At 34.6% G+C, this 19,492-nt stretch overlaps 3 protein-coding genes across 3 annotated transcripts; 2 read left to right on the forward strand and 1 right to left on the reverse strand.

Moving 5' to 3' along the window:
- Positions 1–10,260: 10,260 nt before the first annotated feature.
- LOC25496461 (albumin-2) lies at positions 10,261–10,587 on the reverse strand. Its single transcript, XM_024786450.1, has one exon. The coding sequence runs from the start codon at positions 10,585–10,587 to the stop codon at positions 10,261–10,263; it is 327 nt and encodes a 108-aa protein (XP_024642218.1).
- A 2,453-nt stretch (positions 10,588–13,040) lies between these two features.
- Positions 13,041–14,419, forward strand: LOC25496462 (SKP1-interacting partner 15). The gene has a single exon (XM_013596789.3). The coding sequence runs from the start codon at positions 13,147–13,149 to the stop codon at positions 14,242–14,244; it is 1,098 nt and encodes a 365-aa protein (XP_013452243.1). The 5' UTR covers positions 13,041–13,146; the 3' UTR covers positions 14,245–14,419.
- Positions 14,420–15,754: 1,335 nt separating this feature from the next.
- LOC112422788 (uncharacterized) lies at positions 15,755–17,685 on the forward strand. The gene is made up of 5 exons (XM_024786451.1): positions 15,755–16,153; positions 16,323–16,423; positions 16,510–16,804; positions 16,909–17,271; positions 17,626–17,685. The coding sequence occupies exons 1-5, from the start codon at positions 15,755–15,757 to the stop codon at positions 17,683–17,685; spliced, it is 1,218 nt and encodes a 405-aa protein (XP_024642219.1).
- Positions 17,686–19,492: the final 1,807 nt, after the last annotated feature.

Genomic DNA, 19,492 nt, shown 5'->3' on the forward strand with positions numbered 1-19,492 from the left:
TGAAAAAGATTTTTCTTGATTCTTTTTAGTGTTTTGTTGAATGAAAGCTTTGGAACTTTGCAGATCTATAACTGATTCGTGTTTGTTTTTATTTTTGAGAAAGAAAGTGGAGTTTTACGTGTTTACCTGTGGTTTCAATTGGAGATTTTGAGCGAAGATCTTCGGAAACACTTGAACTTGATTCTGTTTGTTGATTTTTGGATTTGAATCCGAAAATAAATCGGTTCTTCACTGATTTGATATCTTCTTCTTCTTCACCGGTTCAATCTTCTTCGTTTTCTTTCCCTCTTCTTCTCACTATCTTCTTCGTGATCGTGCTTGAGTCCGTCGCTAACAGGGATGGATTCGCACTCGTATTGTGAAGGAGTCGATTCAATGATGAAGATTCAGTATTGAATCTCTGAGAATTGCAGAGAATTTGATGAATTTGTTGATGATTCAGTGATTCTGGTGATTTAGGGTTTTCGATTGTTCTTGGTGTTCTTGGTGATTTTCTGAGTTTTGATCTAACTGACAAGAGAGAGAAACTTCTCAGGTGTTTTTGATGATGGCGTGTGACTGAATTTTTTTGACTTGTGCATTGAATGCGCCTTTTATAGGCTGCCACTTGTAACTGAGACCCAATGGGACACTGCCACCTGGAATTGGACTTAATTTGGGTCTGCCTTGGACTTTTGACTTTAAGGACCTTTCTGCAAAATGTAAAAAATGAGGACTGGACTGTAAATAAAAAAATGGACTAGAAATGTAATTTTGAAAAGTTTTGGACTAAAGTGCAATTTTGAGAATTGTTTGAGGGACTAAAATGTAATTAAAATAAAATTGGACTAAAATTGGTAATTTGAAAAAAAGTAAAGTGAAACCTAAAATAAAATCAATAAAAGGACTAAAACGAACCAATTACTGACATGAGGTATTTTAAAATACCTCCCTGCCGAAATTTTGACAGGAAAAGACCAAAATGCCCCCTAGGGACTAAACTGACCTAAACTGCCTCAAATGCAATTTTTGAAATGATTCTTAAACAAAGACTCAACGATGATTTGTACAGACCAGTTGAAAAGACTCAGAGGCAAACACAGGGACCAAAATGGGTTCCACTGCAGGAAATGACCAAAATACCCTTTTGTATGATTTTTGAAATAAAATGCAAGAAAAGTAATGCGACGTTTCAGAGAGTTCTTAAATGACTTGTAATGTCAGAAAAGACAGAGGTAGTAAAATACGTTTAAAAAGAGAGTAAAGATTCAGAGTAAAATAACAGAGAATTGACAAATATCAGTTGTTAAAAAAAAGAAATTTGAATGAGTATTTTTAGGTCCAAAATCAGGGTATAACACGTTGGTCGTAACTTCGGTCATACGTACCAAACGTGTCACGATTTTGTCCGGATCTGAACACTATGTAAGCACTCCATGGCCCATTTGTTGGGTAAGCTTGGTGAATCTCATGGAAACAAAAGGAGAGAACTTTTAGGGTTTTAGATACTAAAGGTTGAGGATCTTTGGGTGAAGTTCAAGGCTTCAAGATGTGAATCTTGGAGAACCAAAAGAGGGGGCTCTTGTGAAAAGGTTTGGTGCCTTTTGGGGGTTAGATTCATGGGGTTGGGAAACACATGAGTGGAGAGTCTTTTGGGAGCAACTTGGGTGAGTCTTGTGAAACAAAAAGAGAAGATCCTTAGTGAAATCAAAGGCTAAGGGTTGGTTCTCTTTTGGGGGTTAGATTCTAGAGTTGGGAAACAATTGTAAACACTTTGAGAGAGTGAAAATTCATGAGTGTCTTGTTCATTGGTGAGATTGAGAAAATGGGTAGAAATTAGGGTTGTTCTTTGTGAGCTTGTTGAAGCTAATTTCTTGTAACTCATTTGTATCTTTTTGGAAGAACTCATTGATAGTGGATTGGAGTGATCAATCTCTCCTCCAGAGTAGATCAAGTTTGGACCGAACTAGGTGAACATTTCTTGGTGTTGTTATCTTTTCTTTTACTCTCTTTATCTTGTTCATCCTTTGGTTAGATTGTAGTTTTGCTATGCACTTGTTATCTAGATTAGATCTAGATTGTTGTTATTGTTTGTGATTATTTACATTTGGTTATTGGTTGTCATTGATACTTGCTCCACACATCATAGTTTATATTGGTGTGAAATTTGAGTCCCGAATTCACAACACATGTACTTTTGTTTTGCAGAAACATAGCATTCATTAACTTTAGATATGAAATGTTATTTGGATATGAAATGTTATGCTTTAGGTTTATGAAAGGCTCCATTTATATAGATGTTATGTTACCGGTAATGTGAACACAAAATATTGGATTTGACTCCAAAGTGAACTCTTCAAAGCGTGTAGATGGAAATATCATAAAATGCATAAAACTTGAAGGAAAGTGAGATTATTTTTTTAATTGTTTGTGAGAGAAAGTTGAAGGAAACAAAGATTAAAGTTCGTAGAAAGTGCAAAAAAAATATAAAAAACATTTATGAAATGATCAAAATATCCTTAAACAAAAGCTTATTCTGACAAAATAAATAAAGGAATAAAAATAATTAAAAAAATAGTATACTTAATGCGTAGTAGGAGTTTGCACAAAATGGTCAAATTGATATTTTTAAACAATATTGTTGATCTCCTTCCATTTTTTCCACCAGGGGCAAAGCAAAAAATTTATTTCCTTTCACATTTTTGGAGAACCAAACAAAGAAACCCCAAAGTCTTCTAGATTTGAGAATTATTTAGTACTATGAATAATTCAATCTACATTGAATGGAAATTGCTTTGGTAGTCCCTTTTAAGATGTTGATAGAAATAAAGTCGGTCCATCAAAGTTGTGTGAAACTAATTTATTTAGTACTATAAACTTTTGTTTGAATATTATTTTTTATATGTGAGAGGCATCTTGATTTTAAAATGTTACCTTGCCTCAATATGTATGTTAGTTTTCTTCCATGGGAATTAAATTATTGTGAGTTGATATTGGTTTGAAATTGTTAAATCTTTGTGTTACAAAAATGTAATTGATGTGGCATATTCTGATTATGAATATATGAATTGATATTGTGAATGCTAAAATGATGTTCGATGCAATGAAATGAAAATGCAGTCTATGACTTAAGTCTCGTAGTAAATTAGGATGATTAACGAAAAGATAATACAATTAGGTGGTATTTAGCTTGGGAATGGATAGTTCTTTCCTACTATGGGAAAGTTCCATTTCTCAGGCCAGGTGGTAGTATGTAACCTGTTTAAAGAAAAATGAAATTAGTTTTTTTAATGCTTTTTTGATAAAATTGTCAACTTTATATGTTTAATGATAACAAAAATTGTAAACTTACAAATTTACTTATATGTTTAAAGATATTTTTTGTCCATATCATAAAATAAATTCTGGGCATTAATTTTATACATTTTCACTTTTTTCTATTTTTTTTTTTTTAAGGTCTAGCTCTTTAAAATATTTTCCTTGATTTAATTGAGGACATTAGCTTTGCGCAATTACATAACCATGGTTTTAGAAATTAATTTACCTTCTTCCATTTCGTTTTTTTGACTTCATCCATTGAAATTTAGGCATTATTTTTGGGTATTATTATCCTCTCAAAAATTCTGGACATAATTTTCGAAATAAATTCACCTTCAATTGACAAATAGTCATAGTATTGCATTTTATTGTTTTTAATTTCTGTAAAAAGAAATAAAAAACATCAGCAATGTAGATGAGTTGAGGAAGAACTTGACAACACAATATCCTCCTTCATCGGTTGAACAATAGAAATCGAAGTTCAAAGCCTGCGGCATAATTTAAGAAAGGCTAAAATATGGTTTTGGTCCCTGCAAATATGTCTCGTTTTGGTTTTAGTTTCTGTAAAAAAAAAATTGTTGTTTTTGGTCCCTGCAAAATATTTTGTTTTTGAAAATAGTCCCTGCAGAGACTATTTTCAAAAACAAAATATTTTGTAAGGACCTTTTTCAAAATCAAAAGATTTTGCAGGGACTATTTCTCTAATAAATGGGTTCAGTCATCATCTGTCACGTGTACAAATCATCACAAAAGTTGAGCTAGGGACCAAAACCAAAATGAGGCATATTTGCAGGGACCAAAAACAACAACAAAAATTTACAGGGACTAAAAATAAAACGAGACATATTTGCAGGGACCAAAATCATATTTTAGCCTTTAAGAAATACAACACCATTACAACTGTCGATAAAATTACTTAAAAAATAAAAGATTTAGAATCAACATAAAGCCAATCTGAGTTTCTCTCCTACTCCATCCGACTTGACCATGTGAAAGATGTGTTTCATTAGATCTAACCGAAAACAAGGGGAGAATCGCAGATCTGAAAATTGAGAGAGAGAGAGAGAGAGAGAGAGAGAGAGAGGAGAACCTGAGAGAGAGAGAGAGAGAGGGAGGAGAACCTGAGAGAGAGAGAGAGAGAGGGGAGGGGGGGGGGGGGGGGGGAGAACTTGAGAAAAAGAAGAAATAGGAACTCAATTTGGTGTGATGTTGAGAGAAAGAAGAAACCCATATTGGTCTTCATACTGTTAAAATGTTCTTCCTTCATTGATTGGAGAAATTAATTTGGCCAAATGCAAAATTGTTATTTAATCATTTGGTGGGATCAGGTTTTTTGTTACAAAATAACCAAAAAGCTTCAGCATTTACCAGGTAATAGATCTGGACCATCCACATAAAAAATTATTAAAACTATGGATGTTATTAAACTTACCCATCATGGGAAATAACTTCCTTTTCCCATACTAATCCCCACCTATAACTTAATGCTAAGTTTTCGTAGCCTTTGTGAGAACGTTTCTCGTAACGACAAGATAATATGATATGTGTGAAGTTCATTTGTTGCATCGAAGAGATAATGCAACTTACATTCTAACTTGTAAGCTGATTTTGAAAAAATAGTATCGCCTACATTCTTTTTTATTTAAATAATCATATTTATTTCTTCTTGCGTGTTTCTCATTTATTTAAGTTAACATTTATCTTCCTCTAAAAAAAAAGTAAAGTTAACATTGTGATTATTTTAGGCTTAACAATTAATTATTAATATATTTCATCACTCTCTAAGTTAACATTGATCTTTAATATTTATCTTCCTCTCTCGATTATTTTGGACTTAAAAATTTTCAAAAAAAATAGAAGTTAAGTTCCGAAGCGGCGGACCACCGCGTCGGAGGAACTCTGACCATCCCTTCTCTTTCTTCTCGTTTGTCTGGTTTTGGTGAGTAGAGAGAGCTTCTCTCTCTAAATCAACTTAGAGAGAAGTTTTTGTTATTGTGTTATATTTTTCTTGCTAAAAGCGTTATATACTCCTTGATTTTATGCTACACGCGCGTCCATGCTGTTATTTTGTTCCATCGCGTTAGTAGCCATCAGATCTGGATCGTTCCTTAATCTGATGGCTACTGTTTGTTTTGATTTTGAACCCTGTGTGTATTCCCCTGTGTGAGTTATTGTATGTTTCTTGTTTGAACCGTCGGATCTTTGATCTGACGGACACTGTGCTTCCTGTGTTGCTTCTCTATTTTGTGCTATTTTTTTAACCTTTGGATCTTTGATCCAGTGGCTATGATAAGATCCAATGATGTTAGATCTGGACCTTCTGATTCATCAAGACGGTCCAGATCCATCTAGTCTGAGCCCAGCTGTTTTGTTTTAATTTCACTACTGTTTTACTATGTGTACCCCCGTTCTTGCTTACTGCACCTCCAGTTTCTTTGTAAAAACTTTCTCTCTTGAATATTTTCTTCCTCTTTGCATTTCATTTAATTTTAAAACCTTTTATATCATAATATCAAATTTATTTGAGCCTTTATGCAGTTTCTTTTCCATTTTTTAATTTTTGTTAGTATTTTAATTTTTACATCATGCATTTTCATCTATGTTTAATTTTTATCTCATGAATTGTGGGTTTTTTTTGGTAAGAAAAATCATTGCATGCATATTTTGTTTAGTCTTGCTTTATTTGGCATATATGTTTATTTTCTTGCATTTCGTATTTTTGTTTTATTATTGATGGTTTAGTATTTTAATTGGTCTAAATTTCATGATATTCTGTATTTAAGAATTGATGTAATTTAAGTTACATATTTTATTTCTTTCATTTATTTTTGCTTAAGGACCTTAGAATGTATCTAGGAGGCTATGTAATGATGTAGTAACACACACACCCACAATATACCACTTTATTTATCGCTTTAATAAACATATATCTTTTTAATAAAATATGGTAAAGTTTTCACTTTTGATTCTCTTAACATATACAATATTACACATGTTAGACTATTAAATTATTAATTTATAATAGAACCAAACCGCCATTATGTTTTTAAAAGGTACATATCTTACATTGATTTGCTGAAAATTAATATTAACAACTAACAAGTAAAAACACAATATTCTTTTCAAAATAAAAAGTAAGAACACAATATTAACCACATATGTGAACACAATATTAAATTTGATACGTTTGGACATAAAATCTTCAAAGGGCTTCTACGATTGTTTAAAGCATTTATCCTTTCTTGCCAATTTGTTTATAATTAGATGGGACAGTTTGGTCTTTTTAATAAAATTGTTAAACCACCAACATAATATTTGTTAAATAATATTTGTTAAAGACCTCCTAAGTGAATTAACAAAGTTTTCTCTTGGAGTTGGAATTTACGCTGGCATATACAAATATTCAAATGAATAAAACTTATTAAAATCAGAATAAAAAATATGAGAAATGATATTTGTACAACTATGACAACTTTTTGACAACCCTATCTTTCAAACTCAGATTATGTTTTTATTCTCTTTCTTCATATTTCTCTATGCATTGTTTTTGCCCAATAGAAAGAGAGGAAAAAGAAGTTGTCATCATAGTTGTCAAAAATGGATGTTCAAATATCACTGCTCAAAAAGTATGCAGAGGAAATAGCACATTGGAAACTAAATGGTTGTTACGTTATGGAATACATGGAAACATCGTAATTTGAAGGTTGAAAAGATGTGAATAAAGTTATTGCGCATGTGGTTGAAAGGGCATAACATTTATAGGAGGAATGGACAACAGTACCATACCAGTATAACAACATATAACAACATCAGCCATTGCGTTCAGCAGTTCGTTTTTAGCCGGACTTGATTATGTGACGATGACAGTTCATTACATTATTTTTCACCTATTTTCTAAGTTTTATGGGATATTTTGTAATGCTTTTATTTCGAGTCATGCATGTAATTCGAGTTTTTCCGAAACGAAACAGTTGTAGGGTGTTTTTAATATAATTAAATGAAAAATCATGCAAATCGGCAAAGCAAAGCAGCACATGAATACTTGGAAAAACAATTAATAAAGATTCAAGAAGCCTCAGAACACATTACAATGTGGAGAAATTCAATTATATGTCACAAGACAAGTTTCAAGGAAAAGAGCACTCAAAAAGAAAAAGAAAAAGGAAATATTCGGACATTAAGATGAACCCAAGCACCCACCTCCAGCGCCAGGGGCCGTACCCCTGCGTGCCCTATGCATCCAGTTATGTGAAAAAACAACTTTTTTCCGTTTTTTAGATGCGGTTTTTGGGCAAAAAAAACTAAGTTTTCAGCTCAAATCCACTTGAAAACTTGCATATAAATACAAGTCTTCTCATTCGCAATTATTCACTCTTTAAAACGAACTTTTCAAGAGAAAGACATGTGCTAGAAGTATCAAGGGAGGAGTCTATCGTCTCTCTTTTTCTCTAGAGTGTGTTTTATTTCCTTTGTAATTTATTTTTAGTTACCATGAGTAATTGGGTAAGGTTCTAAGATGAACCTCTCTTTATTTGTTGTATACTTGAATCTTCTCACTCTCTATATCTCTTAAGAGCATTAAGACTTTTGCATAAAGAAAATTAAATAGAAATTATAACATAACTGAAAGAAAACTTAAATTAAGACATACTCAGGACTTGTGTCTGAGCCTAAAAATAGAGCAAACACTCTTTTCCGAACATTGCATATTTAATTTTATTTTTATCTCTTTTATATGGTAGACGTTATAGGACTGCCCAAAGAATCATTACATGTTTTTAATATCTATAAATTATAATTCTCTACTGTATTTATATTTTAATTAATTTATTTTTTTTGAACACTAACAAGTACATTTTTTATATGTAGATGACCAAATAATCATTGAACAATTCATCTCATAAACCATTGTAAATGTAATTTTTCTCAAATAAAATTTTCAATATTATTTACGTGGAATCAATACTTGATTTATAATAGGACAAAAATCAAATGAGTAAAAACTTTATAGAAAAATAATTAATATAGTGGCGGCACTTTCACCCAATGTACTCTACGTTGTCATTTATTGTAGCAAAATGGAGAGGATTTCAACAAGATCACTAATTTTCATTTTTGTAGAAGTGACGTACAGTTGAATCTAATATCGAAACATGCCATGAAGAGCAGGCCAATCATCACTGGTTCGACTGATTCTACCGTCGACGATATAGTCACTTCTAGGTCTGAATCCGGCAATATTGATACGAGCATAGTAATCTCACTACAAGAAAATTGCCATATATCTACGGAGGTTTGTAGTGACGGACGAAAAACCGTAGGTATTGAACAGCTTTACCTACGGAAGTGGCCGTAGGTATAGACATATAAAAATAAAAAATAAAAAATGCAAAATAATACACTGAGAGCGCGCGTAATGAAAGTGAAAAGTAGGCGGCCAATGAATTTTTTTTTTGAAGGAAGCGCACAATGAAATTTTAGACAAGGAAAGACCTTTTCCAATTTTTCACCTATAAATACATAATCCAAATAAAAAAACAACCATTTATTTTGTTCCAAACTGAAACCCCTCATTCCAGATCTCTCCTTCCAAATCAGCAATGGCCAAATCTAAACATCACTCATTCTTCACCGTTTGAAACCGAACCAAATCCCTCCGCACGTCACTGTTCCCAAATCGCAACACTGTTCATCGGTTAAAAAATCTGAACCAAATCGCAACACTGTTCATCAGGTTCAAAGGGTTGAAGCTTCTGTAACTGTAAGTCAAATCCCAAAATTTAAGTTTTCTTTTGTTTTTACTTTCTGTGGCATGATTGTGTTACCATGTTTACACTTTTTTCACTTGTTATCATTTTTTAGGGTTTAGGGTTTATACTTTTTCACTTGTTTCACTTTTTGGATTGATGTATTTGCTCTTATATAGTGGCATAAGTTTTGTGAGAATGTTGTTTGGCAAGAACTTATGACATGTTCATAAACTATTTTCAACTTATTTTCATAAGTCATCAAAGATAGGTTATGAAAATAGCTAATAGTTTATGCAAAAACAACATAACTTGATATTTACAAGAACTAATTGTTTTGTGAGACTGTTTTTTGACAAGAACTTGTGAAAACAGCTTATGACATGTTCATAAGGTGCTTTCAACTTATTTTTATAATCATCGAAGATACTGACTTAACTTAATTTTCCCATATACCCTTTGAGAAGGATACCAAAGCTACCAAAGCCACCAAAGTCCATTGTCAAACCCTGAATAATTTTGGTGATAATATATAGTTTGAATGTTAACAATGTGATGTGAACAATAAGGAAAAGTTAGAGAAGTGAAGGGTTAATAAGAGATTGGTTGTGATAGAGGGTGAAGAGATTTAAGAGAGAAGCAAGTGAGGAAAAGTGATTTATATAAAAGAAAGAAAGGATGTGGTAAAATAGAAAGTTGAAACAAATAATGATAAATGGTGTCTTTTTGAGCTTGTAACCTTTTGATTTCGGCTGACAGTGCTGTTTTTTCTGGTTTTTCTGCTGCATTTCAACTCTTCTACTTCGTTTTTCTGTTGGTCTGTGTTGGGACGGACAACGATGGCTTTCTGCAGGGTGCTGGTTGGTTTTGGTTTTTTTTTTTTTTTTTTTACAGCGGCATGGCTGAGTAGTAGGGCTAGGTGTGTCTAAGTTTAGGAGGTAAGGCAGGGGTATCCCTTTAGGAGGTGAGGCAGGAGATCTCCTTTGAAAATATAAGCTTCATGCTCAATGTGAGAAGTAAAAGCAGCATCAATTCCACTCTCAAAGACTGTACCAAACAAACAACTAAGATGATTTAGAGCAAATTTACTTGTTTCACAAAAATCCTTTCTATCATGGTTTAAAAGGGCAGTCTCATCTCCTTTGAATATGTGAACATACTTCTCGAGGAAATTAATTGCAGCGTCTACTCCATTTTCAAACACGGTTCCCTCGAGTCAAGGAAACATGGCAGCGATTGGAATAGGACCTGATAGTAATCTGGAGTCTGTTGAATTTGGAGCGTATTTTATTTTGGCACATTGATTCCCAGAGAAGATGAATGCCTTGTTGTGTTTGATGTCCAAGGCACAATCGATTCCATTTTCAAATATCGTGTTATCTAACATTGGAAACCCGTCAATAATACGATTCGGTCCATTAGTAATATCTTTCTTCTCCTCTCCGGGAGCATAATTCAAAACTACATACTTTTTTTTCATGAACATGTAACTTTCATTAAGAGGAAATGAACGTAATGGAGGACCTATGATATAATTTGGCATTCTTATTGGATGATATTTTTTTTTATTTTTTTATTTCAAGGTATGGAATATGAATGTCTTTCTTTCACTTTGTGAAGAAGTCTATTTATATAGATCATACCGGTAATGTGAACAAAAATATTAAATTTTAAATGGCTAAAATATGGTTTTAGTCCCTGCAAATATGCTTCGTTTTGGTTTTAGTCCTTGTAAAAAAAAAAATTTGTTTTTGGTCCTTGCAAAAAATTTTTGTTTTTGAAAATAGTCTCTGACCCCATTTTTGTGATGATTTGCATACGTGGCACAAGATGAACCACATATGATTTATTCCGATTTTGCTATTTCTCATAACAGGGTGAACAAGGACAAATTTTCATGTTTAAGGGTGTGTTTGGTAGAAGAGAGATAGACGAGAGAGAGAAATAGACAAGAGAAATAAGGAAGAGAGAACACATTTCCACAGTTTGGAACAGCAGAGAAAAAGGAGAGAGAGACCAAATATATGTGGGCCCCATGGCTACTCCTCTTCTCCTCTAGACAGCGAAGAAATGCAGAAGAAACCTCCACTCTTTTGCTTTTCCACTTTTACCCTTCTTTCTTTGTAGTGGCCACCTTGAATTGATATTGCAAGGGGAAAGTGATTGAGCAGCTGGATTACTGGTAGTGTTTTTTGTTGTTGTTAAATAGGTAATTTTTTTTTACTTTTTATGCGTGGTTATAGTTTTAAGTAGTGTTATCATCATCAAATTAATTATAGTAATAATTATGGAGCAAAATGGGTACCACGTGTTGGTTTAAGTAGATAGATAGGTCTACCAACAATGGAAATAAATTTATGAGTTGATTTAGTTGACTAAATTATTATTCTTTTTACCATAACTAAATTATTTAAATCCTGTCAAAAAACTAAAATTAAATTAATCTAACCAAATTAAAAAATTGTGTTAATTTGTTAGTTTAATAAATTAATTAAATGAATTCACATGTATAGATAAATTATATGTTGATTCCCTCAAAAAAAAATATGATTGAAGGATTTTTTTAGTTTGGTGTTATAAAAAAAGGATTTTTAATTTGGGGTATTTTAGTACTTTCAAAAGTAATCAACACTTCTTTCTTCTCTATTTCTTCTATCTTTCTTTTCTACCAAACAATCCATTAAATCTATTATATTTCTCACATATTTCTCTCTTTCTTTACTCTCTCACACCTACTTCTCTCTTCACAACTTCTCTTCACAACCAAACAGAGTGTAAAGCCACATGGATTGAACCACCACCGCCAACGAGGTTCATTCCAATCAAAGTTTTCTTTTGGATTTTTTTTTTCTTCTAAAAAAAGGGTTCACTATTGGACTGGAGCAAGAATCATATAAAGGATTGATTCTTTCGTTCAACAAAATTTTTTGGGAAGAAAATATAATCGGTTTCTATCATCCATTTTTAAGAAGAAAGCTACTCATCTTTCAAACAAAAAAAAACGACCTAGTTAATATCACAGAGAAAAGTCCAAGAAGGTTAATAAGAGAGAGAAAAAGAAATGCATTAATTGCTTAAGCTGTGCAATTAGGTTAGAAAAATCCTTTTTATATTATATGGATGGATGATCCTTCTAAGTGTGAACCTAACAATGACAAGTATGGTCTCCTACTATACATTTTCAAGTCAACGGTAGAAATTAGTTAAATCCGCAATGCTCAATAGATATTAAATTGAGAAAGTTCAAGGAAATTATCAATGTACATCCTCTGGTCACTAATATAAACAAAAATCCACTTTTTAGATACATTCAATAAATGATGTATGTGGTCTTTATTATATATCACATACATCATTAATTGAATGTATCTAAAAAGTAGATTTTTGCTTATATTAGTGACCGGAGGGTGTATTCTCTTGGAGTTGGATTTATGCTGGCGAAAAATCTTGTTAGAAATTAGACTAAAAAATTTGTAGTCCAAGAAAATTAGACTACATTGTTAGTCTTTATAAAATTTCGAACTTTTCGTTTATAATCTCAAAATTTTCTTCGACATTTAGTTTCCACAACATTTTCTGTCAATAGTTTTGGTACTTGTTGTGAAATCAATTCATGTGTACTTTTGAAATTTGTGATATTTTTTTAAGGCAAGTTAAAAACATTAAAAACATCCGTGTACCTTTTGAAAACATCTGTTACTATTGTTAATCCAACTTCGAAAAAGACCTCTTTCAAAAATAAGCATGGTGCGAGGAAAATGTGGAATCCAACTTTTCCTTGACCCATATAAGATTTTTCTTTATCCAAATCATTATTATGAGGATAATGTTTTATAAAGAAACATGTGAACCGACCTATGACAAAGTATAGTCTCCTTTTTACTTTTTTGACCATACAAAGTATGACTAAGGAAATTAGTTAAAGCAATTTGATCAATATAATTAAAGAATGACTAAGGAAATTTCCAATGTCTTTTCCTAAGGTTGGACTTTCAGCTAGCTTTTTCTATACAAAATGAATAAAGAGAACTCGCTATGACAATACCAAAAAAACCATCGTTGCCAATTTTCTTAGTAGACTTCTTCACACCATCATAAAAAAATGGAAGAAGAAGAAGTACTAATCTACAATCTCCCACAAGACACACTTCACAAAATTTTCTCCACTTTACCATTTCGTCAAATCATTTTCTGCCGATCACTTTCAAAATTCTTCAACCACCTACTCACCACTCCTTCTTTCCTCAACCTCATCTCCTCCACTCCTCCACCACTCAACCTCCTCACTATCCACCACAAAAAATCCACCACCCTCCGTTTCTTCGATCTTGACCTAAATGATTGGATCCATTTTCCCCTCAACTTTCTCCCTTTCTCTTCCCTTCTTCCAGTAGCTTCCTCTGATGGACTCATCTACCTTTGGGCAGAAGGTATTAACAATAGTCCAATCTCCCAAACTCTAACCACGACATCCCTCGTCTCTTGTAACCCACTAACACGCCAATTCCGGATCCATCCTCCTTGTCCACCTGGTTTCGTTTTAGTTGACTCGGTAAACAGAATCATGATTCTAACCGAATTCGCCATTTATTATTTCTCCGGTGATAGCAACGATAGCACACACGGATGGCAAAAGCTCTCATCCAACCTCCCTTCTAAACCACGGAGTCCAATCCTCATTGAGGATTCGGCTTACGTGCTTTGCAACGTTGGTTCCCGTCAGAGGAGCGAATGGAAACTCTTCTCGTGTTGCGTTACTTCGGCCATATCACACGTGACATGGTCGCGGTTAACGCGCCCTGAGTGTGGAGTTGTTTTTGATATACTTAAGCGGCCACAAATAGTCCGTGGTGTTGGAAACAAGATCTTGATTATTGGTAGTTTGAAGTCTACGTTTAAGTTGAATCCACCATGTTCGACTATTTTGATTTTGAGGCTTGATCTTGGAACGATGGAGTGGGAAGAAGTTGGGAGGATGCCGATAGAGATGTTTAGTTATTTTCAAGATGCCGGCGAGTTTAAGGTTTTTGGTGGTGGAGATAGGGTTTTCTTCCCGGCGAAGAGGATCGGAAAGTTGGCGTTGTGGGATCGCAGTGATTCGAAGGGAGATGAGTGGCGGTGGATTGATAATATACCCGGGAAAGGTGACGGACTCTACCGGGGATTCGTCTTTGAAGGGAGGTTTAATGCATTGCCTTAAGTATAATTAGACGGTGGTTATGGTACTCTAATTTAAATTGTTTATGCTTGTTTTTTGGATATATTTTAAACAGAGAAATTTTATTTACATGTGCATATTCAATCAAGCATCACTATATGTATATATTTGTAGAGATAATGTAAGAACAAAATGTTACATTATTGTGAAATTTGAACTACTTTGAAAGAGATATCAAACACAAACAATGATAACAAAAATCAAAAAGATGACTCAAACAAAAACATGGTTAGAACATAACCACAAATCCTACTGGACTGAACTACTTTGAAACCATTAATGTAACACCTCTTTTGATTTAAAATAAATTAAATAAAAATGAGTAAAAGGTGATGTAATCGATTGGGGACCAAGGCCTTTTCGATTTAAAAATCATTGGTTGGAAAAAGAAAGTTTAAGGAGGTGGTGAAAGAAGCGTGGAGGAGGTATGGGAGAGGAGGGTGGATGGGCTTTGTGTTAAAATGAAAGTTGAAAAGTTTGAAGGAGACTATTAGAGAGTGGAATAGGATGGAATATGGGAATGTGGAGAGGCGTTTAGCCTTGTTAAGGGATGAGATAGAGGAGCTTGATGGGAAATGTGACATTGGCTTGTTGTCAAATGAAGAGGTGGAGATGAGGAAGGTTAAGTTTGAAGAACTTTGGAAATTATGGAAGAGTAAAGAGGCCTTTTACTTTTCCAAAGATCTAGATCCAAATGGCTTAAAGAGGGAGATGAAAATTCGAAGTTCTTCCATGGTTGTGTGAAGAGTAGAGCTCATCACAACGATATAAAAGCTTTGAAAGTGGGTAACGGTTGGGTGTTTGAAGTGAATGATATTAGGAGGGTGGTAGTTGATTATTTCAAGGCTCACGTGGCGAGTGACGAGTGGGAAAGACCTAAATTGGATGGGGTTGATTTTGCTTCTATTTCCGATGCCGATAATTTTTCCCTTGTGGAGCCCTTTTCTTTGGAGGAAATAGAGTTGGTGGTGAAGGAGAGTGATGGGAATAAGAGTCCGGGTCCGGATGGTTTTAATTTTGCATTTATTAAGCAATTTTGGTATCTTATCAAGTATGAGGTGATGATATTTTTTTATCAATTTCATGCTAACGAAGTGTTTCCAAGGAGCCATTTATCCTACTTTGTTACTCTTATCCCTAAGGTGAAAAGTCCTCTTTCTCTAAAAGAATTCCGTCCGATCTCTTTGTTGGGTAGTATTTATAAAATTCTTCCGAAGGTGTTGGCCAAAAGACTTTCTAAGGTTATGAATCCTCTAATTTCCAAATTTCAATCTGCATTTTTGAAAGGGAGGCATTTGGAGGATGGTGTGTTGATTGTGAGTGAGGTGGTGGAGGTGGCGAGATTGAGGAAGCGTGAATGTTTAATTCTTAAGGCGGATTTCGAGAAAGCCTATGATTCGGTGGAGTGGAGTTTTTTGGAGTATATGCTTCGGAGGATGGGTTTTGTGGGTAAATGGATTGCTTAATGAAGGCGTGTGTGTTTAGGGGTAGTATGTCTATCCTTGTTAATGGTAGCCCAACCGAAGAAATAGATATCAAAAGGGGTTTAAAGCAAGGAGATCCATTGGCACCCTTCCTTTTTCTTTTGGTAGCGAAAGGTTTTAGTGGGCTTATGAAGAATGCGGTGAATCAGAACCTTTTTAAGGGGTTTGAGGTTAAGAGAGGTGGAACGGTGATTTCTTATCTCCAATATGCGGATGATACCTTGTGTATTGGTGAAGCTTCGGTAGAGAATCTTTGGACACTTAAGGCGATACTAAGGAGGTTTGAATTGGTGTCGGGCTTAAGGGTCAATTTTCATAAAGGTTGCCTTATTGTTGTGAATGTCTCGGCGGATTTTTTGCGGGTGGCTTCGTCTTTGCTCAATTGTAAGGTGGGCGATTCCATTCATGTATTTAGGTTTACCGGTGGGAGCGAATGTGCGTAAATTGTCATCATGGGAACCGGTTTTGGAGAGGATTAGTGCCAAGCTTAATTCTTGGGGGAATAAATGCATAAGTTTAGGAGGACGCATGGTTCTCTTAAATTCGATACCCATTTTCTATCTTTCTTTTTTGAAGATGCCGGTCAACGTGAATAAAAAGGTGGAAGGTATTCAAAGGAGGTTCCTTTGGGGAGGTGTAGGGATAGAAAGAAGATTTGTTGGGTTAAGTGGAGTAAGGTTTGTCAACCTAGAAGTAAAGGGGGGCTTGGGGTGAGAGACATCAAGTTTGTTAATATTAGTCTTCTAGCTAAATGGAAATGGAGGCTTCTTGATGATGATCTGGCTTTATGGAAAGAGGTTCTAGAAGAAAAATATGGCCCTTTGGTGAGTCTTCGAAGTAGGTTGATGGGGGAGGTTTGGCCCTCTTACTCTTCGCGTTGGTGGAAATATTTGATGGGGTTGGAAGATCAAGGGGTGTGGTGGTTTCGTAATGAGTTGGTTAGAAAGGTGGGAGTTGCTTCCAATACATTTTTTTGGAAGGATCCGTGGGTGTCTAATGTTCCTTTAATGGAGGCTTTTCCGTGTATTTATTCCTTAGATAATTCTCAAGATGGTATGGTGAGTGATTTTTATGACAGGAATGCGGATGGGGGTATGTGGAGGTTGTGTTGGCGGTGTGAGTTGTTTGAGTGGGAAAGGTGCTTGTTAATTCTCTTTTGGAGAGGTTGGCTGGGGTTGTTAGGGGGGACGGTGTGGATGTATGGGTGTGGAAATCGGATAAAGATGGGGTTTTTTCCGTTAAGTCGTGCTTCTTACTTCTACAAAATCAAAGCCTTCCGGATGGTGTGATATCTAATGTGGAAGAGGTGATTTTTTGTGAGAATTGGAGGAGTAAGACACCCGGAAAAGTGTTGGCGTTCTCGTGGACTTTCTTACTTGATCGGATTCCGATTAAGGTTAATCTAGCTAAGAGAAGGCTTTTAGCGACATATGACCCTAAGCGATGTGTTTTTTGTGATAGAGAAGTTGAATCGGTGGTCCACCTATTTCTCCATTGTGAGGTGGTTTCTAAAGTTTGGCGGGAGGTAATGCGGTGGTTAGATTTTAATTTAATTACTCCCCCTAATCTATTCATTCACGCTTTGTGTTGGTCAAGAGAGGTGAACTCTAAGAAACTTAGAAGGGGTGCTTGGTTGATTTGGCATGCGGTGGTTTAGATGGTTTGGAAGGTGAGGAATAATCTGATTTTTAATAATAAGATTTTTGGGGTGGATGAGTTGGTGGAACAAATTAAAGTGTTGTCATGGCAATGGAGCTTGTTTGTTAAGATTTTTGTCTAGATTGAAAATTGCAACATGTTTGTTTTCTAAATGGTCCTGGAACCCGCCCTTTTGTCTTGGTGGGTGATCCGATTGGTCTGGTTTTGAAGTTTTGTGCAGGTTTGTGGTGTTGATCTTTTGCTCATGGCCCTCGGTTGTCCAGCTGTGTGGTTTGTCTGAGAGTTTTGGTTCTGCTGCTGGCGCTGTGTTTGTGTTGTTGCTGGATTAGGTAGAGGGGCTGTGTGCTACTGATGTAGCAGGTTTGTTAGGTGAGTGCTGGCTGGTTTGGTGTCGAGGCTATTGATGTTTTAGTTGGTGTTATTGTTGTTTTATCTTTGGGAGTTTTGGTTCCTATTTCTTCTTGTAATAGGTTTGTAGGGATTTTTTTTTATCAAGTTGTTGTTTCGTGGAGAGATGTCGTTTGTTATAAGGCTCTCGATTGTAACTTTTTTTCCTCCTTTGCGGGTTAAGTAAACATGTGCTAACCTTGCTTAATATATTGGCTGTTTCAAAAATATATATATAATTTTTGAAACTTTTTGACAGGATCTCTTTAAAAAAATTAACTTATATTTTGTATGTCGTCATAATTTTGTTCCTGGAATTTTTTTTGTAATTTTTTTTTGAAGAGGCTAAAATGAGATATATTACCACTGCAAAAGGGTCATCCCTAGCACAAGGTATGCCAGAGAAGAACACCAAAGTCATAACAAAAATTTACAAATATAAACAAGAAACAGCATAAGAGAAAAACAGTAACTATCAACCAATGCCCAACATGGTGTAAGGACTGAGCCACCAACCATGGTATTTAAAACAAAGAGAAGGAAACTTTGCCTTTAAATAGTCTGCTATTTCTTTATTTCCAAATTTTCCACGCAGATGCAAACCAAATAACCTAAAAAATTGATCAGCGAGCCTTAGCGCCACCACCAACAAATATGAACTAGTTAAAATGATCCCCCACAGTCAAGGGAGAAACCATCATTATGCCCAACCACCTGGATATATGATGCCAAGCAGTACCAAAAAAATTACAATGTAAAAACAAATGTGAAGTGTTGTCCTCAAAGCCACAACTTGCCACACACAACCTCGAATCATTAGGAATAACCCGACACCAAAGTAAGTTATCCTTCGTTGGCAACCTATCATGAAACAGCCGCTAAGAAAACAAACCAACCTTCAGGGGGACATCGCTGATCCAAATATAGGACGTGTTAGTTTGTTTTGAATTCAAGTTTAGTTTAGTGATAATCACAATCAGAGATTAATCACATTTTGTTTTAGTTTGTTATGAAGTTTGTTAAAAGTTTGTTAGAGGCTAGTAGATAAGATTTAGAGTTTGTTACATTGCTTGTGCTTCAAGCAACTTAGCTAGATATTGTATATAAGCTATCTCCTTTGTACATTTTCGTATGTAGAATCAATAAGAATCAATTACAATTTCATCATAACTTTTATTCTCTCTTAATTCTCTCTATAATTCACATAAACCTTATGTTATACCCCGTTTTTTGGACCTAAAAATACTGGGCCCAATTTCATTTCAAACTTTGTCGATTATCAAATTTCAACTGCACAGTTCAAATTGTCTCTGCCTCGCAGTATTTTCAATCACAATTTTACCTATGTTTTTCTTGCATAAGATCTTTCAAAATATCTTTACTTGTCTTGTAAGTCATTCAAAAGTGTCTCTGAATCATTACATTGCTTTTTCTACAGTTTATTTCAAAATTTGCAAAAAGTCATACAGAAGGGTATTTTGGTCATTTCCTGCAGTGGGACCCATTTTCATCCTTGTGACTGTCTCTGAGTCTTTTCAGATTACTTTTAAACATTTCATCAGTAAACTTTGTTAAAATTCATTTCAAACTTGCATCTGAGTCAGTGTCGAGTCGATTTGATTCAGTTTAGGTCGTTTTTAGCCCTAGGGGCATTTTGGTCATTTCACATAAAATTTTGGCATGGGGAGGTTACTTTGAAG

The sequence above is a fragment of the Medicago truncatula genome, chromosome 6 (genome assembly GCF_003473485.1).
Source record: "Medicago truncatula cultivar Jemalong A17 chromosome 6, MtrunA17r5.0-ANR, whole genome shotgun sequence".
NCBI classification, from domain to species: Eukaryota; Viridiplantae; Streptophyta; class Magnoliopsida; order Fabales; family Fabaceae; genus Medicago; species Medicago truncatula.